The sequence below is a fragment of the Ictidomys tridecemlineatus genome, chromosome 9 (genome assembly GCF_052094955.1).
Source record: "Ictidomys tridecemlineatus isolate mIctTri1 chromosome 9, mIctTri1.hap1, whole genome shotgun sequence".
Lineage (NCBI taxonomy): Eukaryota > Metazoa > Chordata > Mammalia > Rodentia > Sciuridae > Ictidomys > Ictidomys tridecemlineatus.
The window spans coordinates 124,622,015-124,642,082 of NC_135485.1; the positions used below are offsets into that span (position 1 = coordinate 124,622,015).

The following is a 20,068-nucleotide window of genomic DNA, read 5'->3' on the forward strand; positions in this document are numbered from 1 at the left end:
TCTCTGCTTGGTCAAGGACAATACTATTACTAAAGGAAAACCAGAGTTCTATTCAGGGGTAGAGGGTAGCTCAGTGTTTGAGCACTTTCCTGGCATATGTGGGACCCTGGTTTTGATCCTGTATCAAAAAAATAAAATTAAAAGAAAGAAAAAAAAAGAGTTCTTCTAACTGTATGATATGTGCCTACTACTACAGAACATCAACATTTTGCTCAGTAGCTAATGTAATCCTCATTAGACTTTTGATTCTACTTTCAGAAGTAGTTATGTATTTTCTTGGCATAGTCTCTTTAGCAGAGAACTGTGTTAGGTCTCACTAAGTATAATGAAACAAGCCTATGGTTTTTTGAAGTTCTTTATAGTCACACAGAAGAATGTGACTTATACTTAAATAAGTTTACCATGTGGGAGAAAACAGTAAGTACCACAAGAAAAACATTGGAGTTCAAAAGTAGCAAAGTTACATTACTGATGTTGTACATTACTATAGAGTACTTTTTAAATGTTCAGTACAATGATAATTATATTTCACTTTTAAGTATTTAATTTTTAAAATATATTTATATCATTTTACTTATTGTGGAATACAACATTACGCATACCAAAAATACTCTATTGCAGAAGGTGCCATTTTATACAAAAATAATCTTTATGTTGGGTATCTATCAATACATTACAAATAATGTTTTCTAATATATTCCTGAAGTTGTATATCATACTTTTTAAGAATCATTAATAGATAATCTTGAAATGGATAATTAAATAAAATTCAATATGAATAGTTAAGAGATTTAATAATTGTTTAATTCTCCCTTTAATTTCAAAATTCTTTTATTTCTTATTTAACTCATGAGAAATAATAAAAGATATAGATACATGAAAACATTGATAAGTCTTTTTGTCATCAAAATGAAGGCTTGTGAATTTCTTCTATCTAAATTCCTTCATTTGTTAAGTATTTCATGACCAAATTATAACCTCGCACTTCACTTTGGTCCTAAGTAAACAAAAATTAAGTCATGAATTTGAGAATTATTTTTTCCTGCTTTATAGAAGAAAAAGTAGATATCATTAGCTTCCTACCTCTCAGTACTAGATATTCCTGCTCAGTGTTTTTTATGGGTAGTTGGTATACATGATAGACCCTTATAGTTTTACTGTCTCTTTTTCCTATTTAATCTCAGCCTTTTTCTCTCCATATTCTTTAATCAGCATGTGTTTGGTTTTGTTTTCTTGAATGCCTTCCTTCAAATACCCCATGTGTAAAAGAGTAAAAAGAGACCTAAACTTACAAAACAACTAAAATAAATCTTTTAAAACATTACATGATCTTCTTCACCTTTCTCCTTCCTTATTTTTCTCATCATTCTTATTTCTTAAAAAAAAATCATAAGAACTCAAACCCATGTCTCTTTCCTTTGAATGCCTCAGTAGGATTTAATTATTCAGTCTCCATTACTAGAAAAATATTTGAACTTCAGTCCTTGTGAATGTACTATTGTGATTTCTAGTTTTCTGGCAGTACTATTTAGAGAATTGATATGAAGAAGTACAAAGTTAAGGGAAAAGTGGCTTTGTTTGATTTATTTTATTTTATTTTTTTGTTGAGTTAGGGTCAGTGTTGTGTGGGCTGACCTCACTCCTGGGCTCAAATGAGCCACCTGCCTCAGCTTCCTAATTATCTGGAACAACAGGTGTTCACCTCTGTACATAACTTAAGGGAAAAGTTATTTAAAAATAAAAGTATTTAAAATTCGGAAGTATCAAGGTGATTGGAAACTGGTTAGAAATATAGCTGTATCCTTAAGTGTCATTTCATGTTCAGAAGCACAGAAATTTTCTTTGGTACTAATTTTGCTGAAACCTTCATATTCTTCTAACCAATATGTATATTCTTTTTACCACCCTGTACTCCATTATCCATAAAGTGGTGGTGGGTATGGCATTGATAAGTTACTATCATTTCCCATATCAATAACCAGTTAATGTAGGCCTCATAACTCAGTAGGTTTTAAACTTTGAAAATTGTGTAATTCATGGTTATACAGGACATTTAAAGAGCTTCCTGATAGTTAATCTTTCAAAAATCTGAGGGATTTAATCAGGTCTCATTTTTTTCTCTGTTTCTTTATAAAGTATTATAGTTTAGTTCTATAGAAAGCATATTTAAAATCATTATAATAACATAATTAATAAGAACAAATTAGTATAATAAGGTAACATTTCATTCATATATAACATTGTATTTCTGATTGAATCATTAATTATAGTGTTTATTCATATTGTCTTATTGGAGTTTCTAGAAATAGAGAAATGAGAGTAGAGAAGGGATGATAAAATATGAGGATGGAGTAATGGAAACCATTTTTGAGTGGATTCTAAAGTAATCCTTGGTTTTTTAATATACAGTCTCTAAAATGTTTTTGTAACATTTTACAAAAAAATGAAATTCTGTGAGGTAGACAGAAATTTTAATTTTTTTCAGACAGAAAAAGTAAGACCATAACTTTGTAGTACTTCAATCTTTTTTGCAGAGGGGGAATTTGAATATCTTAGAATCCCTATTTTATTGAATTCTACCAACAATAATTTTACCAAAAAAAGTTATTCCTATAATATAATTTAAATATGAATTCTCTTTTTTTAAAGAAATATTTCTTATTAGATGATATCAAAGCAGTCTTTGAATTCTAACATGATTTACCATTTTTCAAGTTTGGGGGATCATTTGTAATCTGTGCCAGATTGGTGATCCCATTTTGGGTCTAACTTCTGAATGATGTGTTTTCTTCTGCCTAAAGAAACAACTCAAATCAATTCACTAACTAGGCTTATTACTATCCAATAAAAATTAATAGGTACAAATGTAAGCCACATACGTTATCTTAAATCTTGTCACATCTTAAAAAGACAACATAAATCATGAAATGAATTTTAATAATATTTTAAACTTAGTATGTCAAAATATTATTTTAATATGTAGTCAGTATAAAATTGTTTATTGATATTTTACATTTCCAGATCACAACTATTCACACCAGCCTTATTTCAGGTGTTCTGTAGCCATGTGTGGCTAGTGACTATTGTATTAGGCAGTACAGAGTTACAGCATTGTTTTGGAATCACAGGAAGGGATGGCTTTTCTGCTTATGGAAAGAATGCCTCATCCTCTTTGAACAAGAGTGTTTCTGATGTGTACTTTATCTAATATGAACTGGCAAGTAGAAGCAATAATATGTAGTCTTGAGGACTGAAATAGAAAGTGTTGAAATTGGTTTGGAGAATCACCACTGTGACATTTTAAGATCCCCAGTAGAAAGTTGTGAAAATCGCCCAGGGGTAGGTAGAGTGCTTGCCTGGCACGTGCAAGACCCTGGGTTTGATTCCCAGCATTGCACAATAATAATGACAATTTATTATTATTATTATTATTATTATAAATGACATGAAATAAAATTCTCAATTGATTCTGTGTTTCAGATCTTAAAAATTCATTTAAATTTAGAAACTAAGGTTCAGCATAGATTATTATCTTTAGCCTTAACCTTGAATTATTATCACCAGATTTTGTGGAACAAATCATAGACATATAAATTGTAAATGAATTTCTCTAGACATTTACATCTAAATATGAGATAAATAATAAAGCTTTTTCTAGGCTGTTCATTGTCATGGATTTCTTTTCCCATCTCTTGAGGAATCTGTTTTCAGATACCCTCAGTGTCCATAAACTCAGTCTAATAGTTAGGTCTTACTTGCTGCAGTATAAACTCCTTAACTTCTTTCCTGTAGAAATGATTAATAATCAGGCTTAGAGAGTGGAAGGAGTCATAAATGTCATCTTGGTTCATTACTTTGGAAAGGAGGTAGTAGTAAATGGATCTAAAATGGAGATTATTGGAGAACCATATTTTTCCAGTAGCTGAGATTTATAGAATAATGTATTACTAAAACATAACTGAAGCTAAAGTAAAATGAGAAGTAAAAGAGGAATCCTGAGATAGCATTTGCTTACCTAAATATTTCAAAATTTACTTATATTTTTTTAAAAATTTAGTTTGTCCAGAGTCCGGCCCTAGTTGTGCTAGCATACCAGATGTAATCCAACCTTTGTCTTCAGCATACTTTTTCACTAGGGGAGAATCTGGGAATAAACAAATCCCTGTGATTAATGCTGCTCTGTGGGCCCATTGCTATGGCATCTGAAATGAAGAGAAGAGAGAAAAAGAGAAAAGTCAAAACCAGTGATGAGGACCCTTATACTTTATTAAGGAGGTTGAACTTTATTCGGTTGGCAGAGGAAGAGAGACCTTGGTAGGGTTTGGAGTGAGGACAGATTTTGTGGTTTATAAGAGACAACTTTGATTGGTATTGATACATGCACTATACTGTGGACAAGCTGTTAAGGTAATTAGGTAAGAGGTGGTGGAGGTTTAAACTTGAAGCAGGCAACAGGGCTACAGAAATGTGGGGGAACCTTAGACGTATAGAAAGTAACTGTTGGGATTTGATGATTGATTTTTTAGATGAGAGAAGAAGAGATTAAATTTGGCTTGGGTAGAAATGTAGAGAGCACAGAAGAAAGAGTACATTTTGTTAGGGCCAGATATTTAACTCCCTGTCTTCAGGCAGAAAATTTCCTGTAGGTGAATTAAAATCCCCCCAAACATGACGAATTCTTAGTCTTTATTGTTTATTCACTATATGTACTATACAGTAGAGAACATTTTTTGAAAGGGTAAGATAAACATTGTTTTTCTCATATCTCTAGATGAGGAAGACAGGTATACATGAAATGGTTTTAAATATAAGTTAGATTGTGACAAGTACTATAATAAAATAAAAACATTTATCTTATTATAGTACTTGAAATTAATTTTAACTAGTAAAGGTGGGATCACAGTGACTTCATAGAGAGATATTTGAGCTGTATCTTAAAGGATGCAAAATCCTTTTTTTAATTTGGGACACTAAATTAAAATTAACTAAACTCCCACATTTCTGTCTCTAGCCCCTATATTTCTTCTGATGTCTGACTCTGTCCTCACTATTTCCTTTTGAATATGTAAACATATCATAACTTTAACATGATCTTCATTCCTTCCAACCTGCTCTACTCAGTCTTTCCCATGTTAGTAAATGGTTTCCTGTTTGAAATTATGAACTGGAATCCTTATTTTCAGACTTTATATAATCTACCCTTCTCCAAAATCCTACTACCTCTTGCATTCTTCTCTGTTGCCCTCTCTTCACTCACTTCTTAACCAAGCAGGGTCTCCTTGTATACTCCAGGCATTTGTTCTTACTCTAGGACCTTTGCTTTTACTTTTACTTTCACCTGAAAACATTCCTCCAGGTATCTTCTTGGATCCATTCTTTATTCTCTTCAGATCTTTACTCAAATGTCATCCTCTCAGTAAGGCCTTCTCCTCTTTCTTTCCTATATAAAATTACATTCCTCACCCCACATACTTTTACTTTCCAATTTCATTTTTCTTCATGTCACTTGCCATCTGACATACATTTACAGTTGTTGATTTATTTATTATGTTTTTATCAAAACTGAAACATGAGATCCATGAAATTTGGGAAGTGTTCTGCTCATTGGCTTATTCCTAGAGCTTAGAAAAATGCTTGAAATATCATAGGCATTAAAGTAAATACTTATTAAATTAAGATTTGATGAATTGAGAAAGAGTATTCTGAGCAAGGGAAATGACATGAACAAAGTCCAGAGAAAATACTTGGCACATCGAGGAATGCTTACTGATTTGCCAATCAGTCTATGTTCTTGAAGTGTAGTAAACACTGAAAAGGGGAGATACTGAAAGGCATTCAGGTCTGATTTAAAGACCTTTGGTAATAGCTTAAAGACATTTGGCTTAATTCTATAGGCCAGTTCAGCAAAAATTTTTGGTAAGCAGTTAAGTGATATTTTTGGCTGTAAAATCTTTGAGCTAAGCTCTGCCTTAGCTCCTCCACTCTACTGTTGTAGCCCAACAAGAGCTGAGAACAATATCTAGGCAAATGAAAGTGACTTAGTTCCAATGAAACTCTACTTGCCAAAACAAGTAACAGGTCATATTTGGCCTTATTCGCATATGTAAAATAAAATTAAATCCTAAAAGAGATTACTAAATAGTATTTTAAAGTAAACTACTGTGCAGCAATATTACATGAATTAATATAAGCTATGAAAATTAACCCTTAAAGTTTTAATTGTACATAAATGTTAAATAATAATAATACAGAGTCAAAGTGATCATAGAATAGTTTTATCTACCTTTTGTGGTTTGCCTTCCTCTGCTATAAGTCAATGAGGAACCATTAAATATTTTTGAGTGGGAGTATGATATCAAAATTTCTATTATCAAACAAAGAATTTTGGCAGAAATTTGAGAAACAGATACAGGAGGTAGACAAAAATGTTAGGAGGCTCTTTTAGTTAGCTTTTCACAGTTGTAACCAAAAGACCCGACAGGAACAATTTTAAGAGGAAAAGTTAATTTTAGAGTTCGCAGTTTCAGAGGTCCTAGTCCCTGTGTGGCCAACTTCATTGCTCAAGGCCTGAGGGCAATGGACAGAAAGGCATGGACAAGGAAGGCATCTCAGGAAGCAGAGAGAAAGCTTCTCTCACCAGGGACAAAATATATACCTCAGAAGCATGCCCTCAAGTCCCATCTACTCCAGCCACACCCCACCTGCCTGTAGTTAACACCCAGTTATTCACAATCAGGGGATTGATGCACTGATTTGGTTAAGGCTCTTATAACCCAGTCATTCCACCTTTAAACCTTATTGCATTGTCTCACACATGAGTTTTTATGGGACACCTCATATCTAAATGATAACAGAGGCTATTACAGTTGGTTTCAAGGGAAGATGGTAAGAGCCTCAACTAGTTAAGAAGCCAAGAGGTTGAATTCAAGAGACAATTAAAAATCATTCTTCAGGATGTGCCATTTGGTTGACTGTAGGGACAGAAAATCATGAAGATTTTCTAAGGATATGTGGAAGAGTCTGAAAAAGATAGGTTGACAGTTGGAGAAGTAAGAGAGATAATTTGCTTAATATGGAATGGGGCTATTCATAACATCTTCCTGGAGATTGGGAGGTCTGTCCACATTGGACCTAGTAGCTTCAAGTCATATACTAAGAGTTGTTAATAATTCACTTTTCTACATTGATACAATTAGTACAGAATGAGTTCTTACTGTTAACTTTACACAACAGCCTATGTGGACATCCTATGTGTGGTTGTTTTGTATAATCCATTTAAATTCCTATTTTGGGGCTGGGGTTGTGGCTTAACGGAGAGCCCTCGCCTAGCACATGCAGGATGCTGGGTTTGATCCTCAGCACTGCATAAAAATAAAATAAAGGTATTGTGTCCAACTACAACTAAAATAAAATATTTAAAAATTCCTATTTTTGTAATTAATTGTGTACTGTTAATGGTGAATGTAAAATTCATATTGTTATCAGATTAGCAGGGCAGTTAAATATATTCCATAGTTATCACTAAGTAAATATAATACAATTAAATCCTAAGAGATTACTAAATAATATTTTAAAATATACTATTGTGCTGTACTATTATGTGAATTAATTTTAGCTATAAAAGTTAACCCTTAAAGGTTTTAATTGTACATATATGTTAAATAATAATACAGAGTCGAAGTGGTCATCAAATAGTTTTATTTGTGTCTTGTGAGATTTGTAAAACATGAGACCTTTGACTTGCCCTCTACTACCTTTGAAATCCCAGGGGTCTGCAATCTGAAGATAAATTAGGTTCCATTTTCCCCCTAGCAGCACATCTTTTACATGGTAATACATTCCATGGATGCTGATAGCATCAGTGTTAGGCCCATTTATAAGGAAGTGTTTAGCTACAGTTAATAGAACTTCTTAATGAATTTTTAAAAGCCTTAAACTTTGATGGTATGATAATTTTATTTTCCTATTAAGAAATACTTTTATCATTAATACATCCTAATATCAGACATGGTTTTAATTTAAAATTTTTTAAATGCTAAAAGAAAATAAAATCTTACCCTTGTTCAGACATTATTTGCACAGTGCTGGGTTATACAATCCTTCTATTCTCAATTCTTTCTTTTTACCTCCTCTTCTGCTTCCCTCTGTTTCCTTGTATTTCTTTTTTCTTTTTCTTTTTTTTTGACATACTCTTTCCGTCAGACTCTCTCTCACACTCACAATGAATGAGTGAGCTGAGTCACTCCCACTTTTACTGCAACTGTGTCTGTCCTTTGCTTCATACATAACTTCAACAGAACTTGCATATGTGATGATACTCATAGTTTCCTGAATGATTATAATGTAGACCCAAGTAAGTTATGAATTTTTTTCTTGGCTGGTGATCTTATGATAATTTTTGCTCTATTAAAAAATGGGCCTAACACTGATGCTATCAGCATCCGTGGAACGTATTACTATGTAAAAACACAATGTATTACCATGTAAAAGATGTGCTTGGCATCCATTCATTGTGTTCATAGATATTGATGTAGCCTGTTACCCCACTCATATTCATGTGTGTACACACACACACACACACACAGATTTTTAAACAACTTGTTCCAGAAAAAAATTAAGGTGGGAATTTTATATGTGCCTTCTCTTGTGGGCATTTCAGCTAACCTTTTCTTTGCATTATCTCTTCCCAAATTACCCTTTCCTTGAAGATTAGGGCCTAGAACAACAAAAGGCCCAAAGAAAATCTCCAGTGCAAACATGGAAATGAAAAAATGTTTTGAAAGCAGGGGAGAACTATTTAGAGTATCATAAAATGAGACATGCTAAGTCCTATTGTCTTCTAATAAAAACTAGTGAATTTGTATAAAATCTGATGATGATTAGTAGGAATTATTGTCTTAAATATTTTTGTGGGCATTTTTATTTTTATAAGTAAATTTTATTAACTATTATTAGAATTATGTTAAAGCTTTTATAACTGTGTATAATTCAGTGAATGACCTTTTTGCTTTAAGAATTTGGCCGGTTGACCCTATAATTGGTACTTCTTATCAGGGGTCATATTAATGATAATTATAACAATATCTTGTATGTATGTTGAACACTCTGTTCTATCTCACATTAGCCTCCCAACATTCCTATGTTGGGAGGCTAATGTGAAAAGATAATTGAGGTGAGTAGGGAGTCACAAAAATTAAATTAATTTAAGAACATATGACAGTAAATTGAGTAGTCTAGACTCAAACCCAATTATTATTTTTACTATATGAGATTGGAACAGATTATCTATTATCTTTTGATTTGTAATCCATGATTTTTCTTTATATTATTTTCTTTATGATTTCTAAAGTCATACAATATTTACTGGGCCTGTCTAGAAGGATTATAGATTTTTTATTCTCCAATTTTAAAAAGTGTTGTTTTTCTTAGCACCTTACCTACTACAGAAAGAGACCCCTCCCCTCTTACCTACTAAATAAGGAAAAACTAAGTATGAACATCAATTTGAAAACTTTTAGATATGTAGTTCATATATAGTGACTATTATCAGTACAATTCAGTGTACTTGACCTCTAGTCAATTTTTTTAAAATTTTTTTATTTGTGGATTAACAAAGTAAGAACTTACAAGTTAAAATATATCAGGACATGTATATTATCTTTTATAACGTACTGTTCATCTACTCTTTTTTGTTCATTAAGAAAGCTTATTTGTAATTTTTTTGACAAAGTATCTTTATTTATTTTTATGTGGTGCTGAGGATCGAACTCTGGTGCCTCCTCATTTGTGTGAGGCAGGCACTCTACCACTGAGCCGTAGCCCCAGCCCCAGCCCCAGCCCTATTATTTATAAATTTTACCTTCATAAAAATGTGTCATTTTTCCCCAGTGGTGAATTATTGTATTACTTTTATATATAAAATTTTCCTTTCACATCTTTTTACCGTCATTGTTTCCAGAGAAGTATACTTGCTATCATACGTATGTTAGTTACCTTGCTATTATATTTGAATTATCAGGATTTTATATTATATAGAGAGGAAAATATTACAATTTTGCTCTGAAATAACACCTATTTCTATTTGGTTTCAATTATCTTATTTCTTTAGGTTAATAGATTAGTATTTGGCATGTTTGCCCAAATACATTGAAGTGATGATTTTAGTTCAGTGGATAGGATTGGTAACTAGTAACAGGAGAATCACAGGGCCTGGCTGCAAAGTCCTGTCATATCAGTGGGGATCATACCTTAATGAAGAAAACTAAAGCATATGTGTGGTCACAACCAATCCTTGTCACTATGCTGTGAAAGCCTTGAGAATTTGTGATCAAAGCAATGGGCTTATCCTGAGCAGTGGAATACCCTCTGGTTGAACCCCTCAGATCTTTATTTTAGGAGACGATACACTATATTTTTGACCATGTCACCTGCCTCTAAGACCCAGCTGCCTAATTAACCAATAGAGATTAAAATTATTGTCAGCAAGACAGAAGAAAATGTGAATTGTGAATATATCTGTCTTCTGTCAATGTTGTTTACTTATCATTTTCCACTGATGTTTTAAAAAATTGCTGAACATGTGTTTTTTATCCAGAGCTGAAAGTTCTGTTGTGATGAATATAAAACATACTTCACTTTGTAAATGTGCATTAAAAGTATTAGAGAGACATGATCTTTGACTGCGTTACTAAATTTCATCTGTCAAAGAAGATAATTTTGAACTGGAATGTTTGGTATTACATCAAGGAATGGTTCTTAGATGCTTTTAGGAATAAATTGAATTCTGCTGAAGAACGAATGTCACTGTCATCTATGGTAAAACTTGGGAAGTGTACATACATATTTCTTTTGTTAACATATTGTTGTTTCTGAATTGAGTTCAGCATGTTTATTGAATATTCAAAGGAGATTCAATTCCCATCAGCAGATTTGTTTATGCAGTATTTTCTTATAATGAGATTGCAGTATGTTTTAGTATATATACTCCCTTCTTTACTAATTTAATTATACTTATTTGATGATGTCCTTTATACTACATGTAGAATCTTCATAATATTATGAAAAATTGTTAATTTGGGGGGAATGTTTATACTATTTTAAATTCATGTTTGTTTTTAAAGTTCTATATGAAAACATTTTTTTTTCCTTATAGAATAAAAGGCTACGGCTTTGCAGGCAATCCTTTAAGGCTGCCCACACCTTGACCCTACGTACTCCTCCAACTTTATCTTTCGTGCATGCCTAGTTTCCTCTCTAAAACAATTGAATTGTTCTTCACTGATCATTAGAAACAAAATATATGCACACTTCAGTCTCTCTCTTTTAAGGATTTCCCTTGTCAGGAATATTCTTGTTTTTCTTGTTTATTTATCAATGAGCTTGAATCTTATTTTTCCATCATACTTATTCAGTGTATTTTTACTCAGTGCCCAGTGTGTGTCATTCACCATGGCTGGACTTTAGAGTTTAATGTTGATCAAAGTACATCAAGTCCTCAGACTCATGGAGCCTTCAATTTAGAGTGAGATACAAACAAGACAATTACAGATTGAGGAGTTCTGTAGTAGGGAAATATGTATAGTGTTTCTTTCCCTGAGCGTTCTCTGACCACCCCAATTTTTACACATTATGTTCTCTTTTAAACTCTCTTTAGAACTATTTGTTTCTACCACTTATTTTCTCTTGATAAGTATATCATTTTGCTGTTTTTTTATTAATCTAGATCTGTATTCTATAGAAGGAAAAACATCCTTCTGTATTACAAACTCTATCATAGTTTACTACAAAAAGGAAGAACTAAATAATTGATTACTGAAATAATGTGTTATATCACCTTTCATACATATATATGTATGACTTAAATAATCAATTAAAAAGAGCTTCTAATAAGTTTTATTCATTAACAAAAGATAACATTTATATTCTATTTGTATTTTCTGCCTATACTGAGGTCTTTCTACCATTTAGTTTTCTAAAAATACATTATCAGTTAATATATTGGTAACTTAATCACTACTGAAATAGACATAATTTCATTTCCACCAATTCAAGTGTACAAGAAACCCTTATTCATATTAGGGTTGTGGAAGATTCATCTATAGACATTAGATTGAAGGGCAAAGACCTTCATTAATCAAGACAGGAATGAGAATTTAGGTTATGTAAATTCTTGAAAATTGATCCTCACATCTTTAGTCTACCTTTTTTATGAGTCATATCACCATTGTCTAAGATACATGGTCTTTTGGAGGTGGGCAGCCCTCCCAGTCCAAGTTTAGATTGGAAAATTGGTGGTGCCGGGGGATTTGCTCCACTAAGTGCAACCTGCATGTTCTGTTAATTGGTTGCTGTAAAGGATACCTTTTTTTGGTATATTTTGATACATTTACTGTATGTCCTTGATTTTCAGTTGAAAAAAACTAAACTCCTGGTTTTAAAACTTGGGAAAAACTAGCTAAAATTTAGCTATTGTAATTGTTGTTTTAAATCTCAAGAGGATTATTTCACAGGAGCATGGTGGATACAACAGACAAAAGAAGGACCTCATTTTCTGATCAGGAGAGGGTGGAGGTGTTATTGAAATTGAAAGAATAAGTATTTAATTAGAACAAATGCTGCTTTTGATTTTGAATAAACATGGAAAGTCTATTCCTTATTTTTCATTGTAAAATAAGATCTGAGTAGTAACATTCCTCTTTAATAGCACAAGTATGATGGGGTGAAAATAAGTTATTTTTGCAAAATCCCTCAAAATTTGAAATTTATTGAATTTATTAGCAAATTAAGAGTAGAAAGTTATAAATTATCTTCTTCTCATTAGGGTAAATAATAATTATTGCATATTTTTAAAAATTCCTTTTTGTACTTTATTCATAAAATAATTACTATATATACATTATATGTAATGGGCTTATTTTCAGAATAGCCAATTATTTCCTTTGCATGAAAAAACTAAAGTTATTACATTCAGTTTTGTTTTTTTTGAAAAATCACTTGGAATATATGTTAACAACTCCTTTTACAATGTTAAATGCTCAGGCTGGGGTTGTAGATCAGCAGTAGAGCGCTTGCCCACCAGGTGTGAGGCACCACACATAAATAAATAAAATAAAGATCCATTGACAACTAAAATGCATATGAATATATATTATATATAAATGTTAAATGTTATATGTACTATACAAGTAGAAACCAAGCTTATTTGATGATTAAGTACAGAGACTTTAGAGTTAGAGAAGTCTTGACCCAGGTTCTAAAATTACAATATATTATGCAACCTTGTGTAAGTTTTTGAACCTTAGTTTTTTGAGCATTAGTTCATTTTTAGAGGGAGATGTACCTTGATTTGCAAAGTCATTGTGAGGATAAATGTGGAAGGGTTTGTTAAGAGTTCATTTTATCACCTGACTCATACCATGCAGTAAATGTTAGCTTTTACAAATTGGTGATGGCTTTTTGCTGCATAAAACAACATAAAGTATTTTTCCCTTTTGCCAATTAGACTTTGAGTCATTGTTTTTAAAGATGAGAATCGTAAAGGTTTTCTGTGAGCACTGTCTAATTTCATTTATGGTTAAGCTTTTAACAAGATTTTTCCTGTTTTAAAATCCAGTTTAAATGTTTTTCAAATCTAATCATCATGTGGATGTCAGACATTTGGAGGACAAGCTCATTTCTGCTCTGCTTAGTTGATTATTGTGATTGTAAACAAAAGATGTACAATTCAAAGCCGAGCAACATTTCACGTGGATGATGGAAGTGATAATAGCTTAATTCCTGCTGGATCTTTTTTCTCTGCTCTGGCAAGTTCATACTGACCTTGTCCAAAATCTGATGACCTCCCTATTTTACTCAACTATTTGGAAAGCCAGGCCTGCCATAGCTGGCCCTGAGGGGGTATCTGAAAGACCACTGAGCCACTGACCCATGTCAAGACTGGATTTCAAGTCTGATCTACGGGGCCTCTGAAATAGTTATATGTAGGGCTTATTGCACACAAAAGCCTAACCAGCTGCATTTTTCTGCTTATTAAAGTGTATTTAAAATGTCATTATTAAAGTCTCATATTTAGTTTATTCACTTTCTTATGTAGGTGGTTTTCTAAACTAATTATAAATTTTCATTTTTTATAACAGTATTTTAAAACTAAATTTGAATGTTTTGAAATTTGAAGAAAGTATACTTAAAGCATGGTAAAAATGTAATAAATTATCTTTTTGGTAGATGAGGAGACTTAGGTAGTAGCATTTTCTGGCAAAAATTCTGTGTATTTTATTAAAAACCTGGTTTAGGTTGATGTTACAGCATAGAAATCTCTCTTTATATCTTATAAAACTTCAGTTATTACTCATATATTGGATTTAAGAATTTTTGAGTTTATAAGCCATATAACATGGATATAGACTAGGAAGATGTTATTCAAATTTGCTTGGATAGGATCTGTCTGTATGAAAAGAAAAAAAATTCTATATTTATTTTTGTTCTTCTGCACAATAGTAAATGAATATCTAGTCAGTATCCTACATTTTATAACATTGTCTTTTTTTATATAGGAGTTGATTCCTGAATTTTATTATCTCCCTGAGATGTTTGTCAACTTCAATAATTATAATCTTGGAGTGATGGATGATGGGACAGTAGTGTCTGATGTCGAACTTCCGCCTTGGGCCAAAACCTCAGAAGAGTTTGTTCGCATAAACAGATTGGTAAGATAGTAATCATCTACTCTGTCATGAGCCTATTCTCAAAGCATCTCTCAGGTGTTGGTGAATAATCATTAACCTTTGCTCTTCTGTACAAAGCTGTAGTTGATAGGGATAACTGAAAATGGCATAAAGGTTCACTAACTGCCATATGCATTTATAAAATTTTGTTGGATTGAAAGGTATGGTGGTTTTTTAATTCCTTTATGCAGAGTTAGGTTACTTTCAGTTACATATGACAGTTTAAAATTATAAGTGAAAGTTATAAGTGAAACTAGAATTATTGGCTTTTTCAAATATGGATTTCTCTTATCAAGAAAGCCACGAAATTTTGTGTGCCAGTTGGAAGGCTATTGAACATTTTGGTGACAGAAACAACATTTTCAAATTCTATTCTGTATCTACGTGTTGAAGGAAATCTTCACATTATACTTGGAATATGGAAACTTAAAAACTTAAAAGCATTGTACTCAGTGTTGTTATACCTCTTTAGTGTCCTCTGTAATTTCCTGTGTTATATGGATTCTGTATTGTTTATGAGGAAGTATGATGACTTTTAATTTATAATCAAGGAAAGAAATTATTGTATTTTGGCTTTCTAGGTGGCATTCCTTACCTTTTATACCAACAATTTCATTTTTACCTTCCATATCTTAATTATAATCCCATTATTGAAATTTCACATTTTATACATATTGGAAGCAATGCAGGGGGGTGTGGAAAGAAAATAGGCTTTGTAGTTAGGCCGGATTTCCCAGTTATGAATTATATTTTTTATTATGGTACCCTGGGCAGTTTCACCTCTGAGCCATAATTTCCTCATTTGTAATTTCAAAATTATAAGATTGTAATTTTGTATGTAAATTCGTAATTTTGTATGTACCTAGAACATTCTATGATATATAGTAGATGCTCATAAAATAGTATATAATATTGTGTATACACCAGTAAGATGTTTTTTGATATAGGTTGGATAGTATCTGTTTGTCCTATTATGAGGCACATAGCATTTTCCTTTTATCATAAACTTTTTGGAAGATTCTAAGTTATTATAATTAATTGAGAACCCAAGACAGCATTTAACTCTGAAAGATTTAGAAGGATATACCAAACTTTTAAATGTGACGGTTGCCTATGGTTGTGTGCCTCTCCCAGAGGCATACACAAGTGAAAAGAAGATGTATTTATATTATGACCTTTTTTTCTTTCAGTAGTTGTTCTCTCTTTAGAAAAAAAATTGTAGTTATAGATAGGAAGTGTGCCTTTATTGTATTTGATCTATTTTAGGTGGTACTGAGGATCCAACCCAGTGCCTCACATGTGCTAGGCAAGCGCTCTGCCACTGAACTCTAGCCCCATACCCTAGTGGTTGTTCTTTTAAAATAGATTTTTTATTGTTATTTTTAGATATATATGACAGTAGAGTATCTTTTGACATACATACATGGTAAAATAGATTTATTGAGATATAATTTTCATGCCATAAAACTCAACTTTTAAAAGGTATTATTTATTCCAATTTAATACATTCCTGCAGTTGTGTAACCATCACTACTATCCAGCTTTAGAACACTCAGACCACAAGTTTTGTTGTGCTACTTTGTAGTCAGCCTCTGCTCCCACTCCTAGCCCAGGTAACCATTGATTTTCTCTATAGTTTTGCTTTGCTTTTCTAGGAATTTTATATTAATTGTATCATACAACATGCCCTTTTGTGCCTGGCTTGTTTCTCTTATCACAATGTTTTTGAGATTCATCCACCTTAGTTCATAAAGCAGCAGTTCCTTTCCTTCTATTGCTGCATGGTACTTCATTGTACCACATTTTGAACCTCATAGATACATCACATTTTGTTTCTCTTTTTACCGTTAATGGACTTTTTTTTTTTTTCTCAGTGTGGGGTATTGTGAGTGTTTGCATATACATCTTAGCATCAGTATCTGTTTTTATTTCTGGTGGAGTGAAATTCCTAGGTTACATGATAAGAATATGTTCACTTTATATACGATTTTGTATTCCCACCAACAATGTATGAAGGTCTAGGTTTTCCAAAGTCCTTCCCAAGACTTCGTATTTTTAGCCTTATTTATTTTAGTCATTCTAATAGCTATCTCATTGTTATTTTATTTATACAACTCTAATGACTAATAATATTGGTCTTCTTATAGGCTTATTTGCGAGTCATATATGTTCTTTGGTAAATTATCTGTTCAGATCTCTTGCCTGTTTTTAAATTGGACTGTTTCCTTTTATTATTAAATTATAAGAGATCTTTATATGTTCTCCATCATAGTCCTCTATCCAAAATAGGTTTTGCAAATATTTTTCTACTAGTTTATGTCTTATCTTTTCATTTTTTAATGGTGTCTTTTGAATCAGCATTAAAAAAAAAAAAAAAAGTCTTAGGGGACCAGAGATGTAGCTCAGTGGTAGAGCACTAACCTAATATTCATGCAGCCCTGGGTTCAGTCCCTATCATGGCAAAAATATATATATTAGACATAAAATAATGTTTACATAATAATGTATGAAAAAAGAAAGTATCCTCCCCATTCTTAAGAATATTTAAAAAAAACATACTGATTGTCTTATTATTAAAATACAATTTAAAATTCTAGGTCTCAGACTGGGGATGTAGCTCAGTGATTGGAAGCTAGCATAACATGCATGAAGCCCTGGTTTTGATCTCCAGCACATCTTAAAAAATTAAATAAAATGAAAGTTTAAGTCTCAAGAGAACTAACTCTATTAATCATTACCATGATTAGTATTATAAAAAGTACAACAAGATTTGGTGGTGTGTTTGCTTCACTTAAAAAAATCTGAAAAGCAGAAACATTTGAATGAGTTACATTTAAAAATTTTCATTGACCTTTTGACAATTAAAATTTAATTGTGTAAATTGAGGTAAGCCACTTTCCTGACAGTATCACCCTCCTCTGCTCCACTGCCCTCAAATCGGAAAAACTAGGTCTTTTTGAAACAGGTTTCTCAAGGTACCAAGGAAACAACTGCAGCTTACCCAATTGTTTTCCAATCAGATTTGGGTTTTGGCTACCCATGCTCTAAACTCAGACGTGACTTTGAAATTATATACAAAATAGTATTCTATGAAATGAACTACCTGTTTATTGTCACTCATTATTGTTTATTTACCTAATTTTGCCAGAGATTTTTATTCCAGGAAGTTTCATAGATGCCTTTATACTTTAGGTTCCAAATTACCTTGCATTCTGAAACAGAACTGATTAAATTCACTGCAAATCAAATGAATTTATAGTTTGGAATTGTATATTTATATCTCTGATCATTTGCATTCACAATTAGGAAAGGTATCAATTTTATATATGTGTGTGTCTTCATGAAAGAATTTAATCGTTCAAAAATATTTGTTATTCACTTATGATGAACAAAGCTTTCCCACAGTACAGTTCATATTGATGCATTTTATAATTTCCTATTAACTTTCTATCAGTGACTAAATTGTTATTTTATGTATCTGTTAGCATGTTATCACATAAGGGTTTTATCTCCCTCCTCTTTTTGCTTTCCCTCTTCAGTTCCACAGATTTTATGCAATGATTGTAGCTCATGAAATGCATACTACTTTGATCTGTGACCTTTTTGTGGTGCTAATCGGGTTCCTGATATCATTATACCTTACTCATTAATCATATTTCCTGCAGCCCGTCAGGCAGCCAGACAGCACAAGTCCCTGTTTTCAGCCCTCTGTTGGCAGGTTTCTGCTTTTCCAGATTATTACAGACGATACTTTGGCTTCTCATAGCCAGAGCCACATCAAGCTGTGTGTTACAATTAAAGTCAGATGGTCCTCAGGTTGAACAGGGATATAGTGTTGCAGCTGTCTCTCTTCCTGGAACAAACCAGCACTAAGAACAGATGATCTATAGGACAGTGAATAATAACAGATTGCACAACACTTGGCTGGTAGAAGGGAAGCACAGAATTAATTAACTGACACACTTAATTTAAGATACTCAGCATATCTTTTAAAAGTGTTTGGTTGCCTAAATATTAATTCAAGGTGATAGGACATTTTTAGGAGCATGATTCCGTGGATGAACTAGTAGTGTTACATTTTCAATTTGTATTAGAGGTACATAACTACCATCTTACCTAACTGTTTTCATCCCCAGAGCTTTCTGTAAATGAAGTTCTAAATGTAGCATTGACAAATTGGCTAAGTGATGGACCCATGAACAGAAAATACAATCTTACGTATTTTAGAAGGAAAACTTACCTAAGTTTGTTAAGTCTTTAAAACAAATAAATATATTCTCTTTGTTCTGAACAGTTGAAGTCAGAGTAAAATCAAGGCAGTTTTAGTTATATTCCTGAGATTGGTCTGTGTTATCTGAATGGGGGTGGGGAGGCATCTTTATTCCAAATACTACTTTAGAAATATAAATAAGAAACAGACTTTAATACTTTAAAGTAATATAAACATGTATGAGTTCAGAATGCTCATCAGTTATCTCTGATGATATAATGTCAGTGTTATGCATCTGTATTAAATTGCCTCTTATAACCCTGAAGTTTTAAGTAAGAGACCAAAAAAATCACACTGAGCAATAGGACTACTGCTAAAGTTTTCAAAGTGGAGCATTTTGTTTTAGTCAAAATATACATAATTTATTCAAATTATAACAACACTAATTCATTCATTTACTGTGCACCTATCCATGACTCAGTACTATTAGACTCGGTGAATAAAATGGATGATATGGCTACTCTTTGGATATTACCTCCTTTTAGATGCCTGTTGAAATAGAGAGCTTCTCCCGGCTGGCGGGTAGCAGGAACCCAGGAAGGGAGTGATCTTCTCGAGGTTACCACTTAGAATCACATTACTTTCCTGTATCTTCTCTCTTGCATTATGGTGACACAGTCACTTGATGGAGAAAGTAAAGTAAAATAAAATTAGTATGTTATCTCCTTTTCATCATCATCAGAGGATATATGGACAAATTAAAATTGATGTGATCTTTTTATAGTATTATAGTATTATTTTTCCTATCCATTGTTAAAATTAAACTTATTCAGCTTAAACCTTCATAGATATTATGTCTCAGAATGAATTAGGTCAGTCTTTTATAACTTTTACTTTTGAATAGAAGTGCACAATTCTCAAGTGATAATACCACAGTTGAGAATCATGTATCCCTAATGAAAAAGTGTGGGTAAACGGCATATAAAAACCTTTCTTCCAAGCAACACATTTTCTCTTTCTTAGACTTGAATTGCCAGAAGTTAACATGCTTTTTTTTTTCATATTGTTCCTTTTCTAGTTTCCTTTCCATTGTCCACATTAATGATGATATAAAGAATTTAGATAGCCGTGGTGC

The 20,068-nt window shown here is 32.2% G+C and overlaps 1 protein-coding gene across 5 annotated transcripts in view; it reads left to right on the forward strand.

The window, feature by feature from the left end:
* Positions 1–20,068, forward strand: part of Lrba (LPS responsive beige-like anchor protein) — a 648,575-nt gene that overhangs the window by 497,252 nt on the left and 131,255 nt on the right. For all 5 annotated transcript variants that reach the window (XM_040293201.2, XM_040293202.2, XM_040293204.2 and 2 more), the window contains exon 47: positions 14,553–14,705. In XM_040293201.2, coding sequence (XP_040149135.2) covers positions 14,553–14,705 — 153 coding nt within the window. The remainder of the gene's footprint in view (positions 1–14,552; positions 14,706–20,068) is intronic.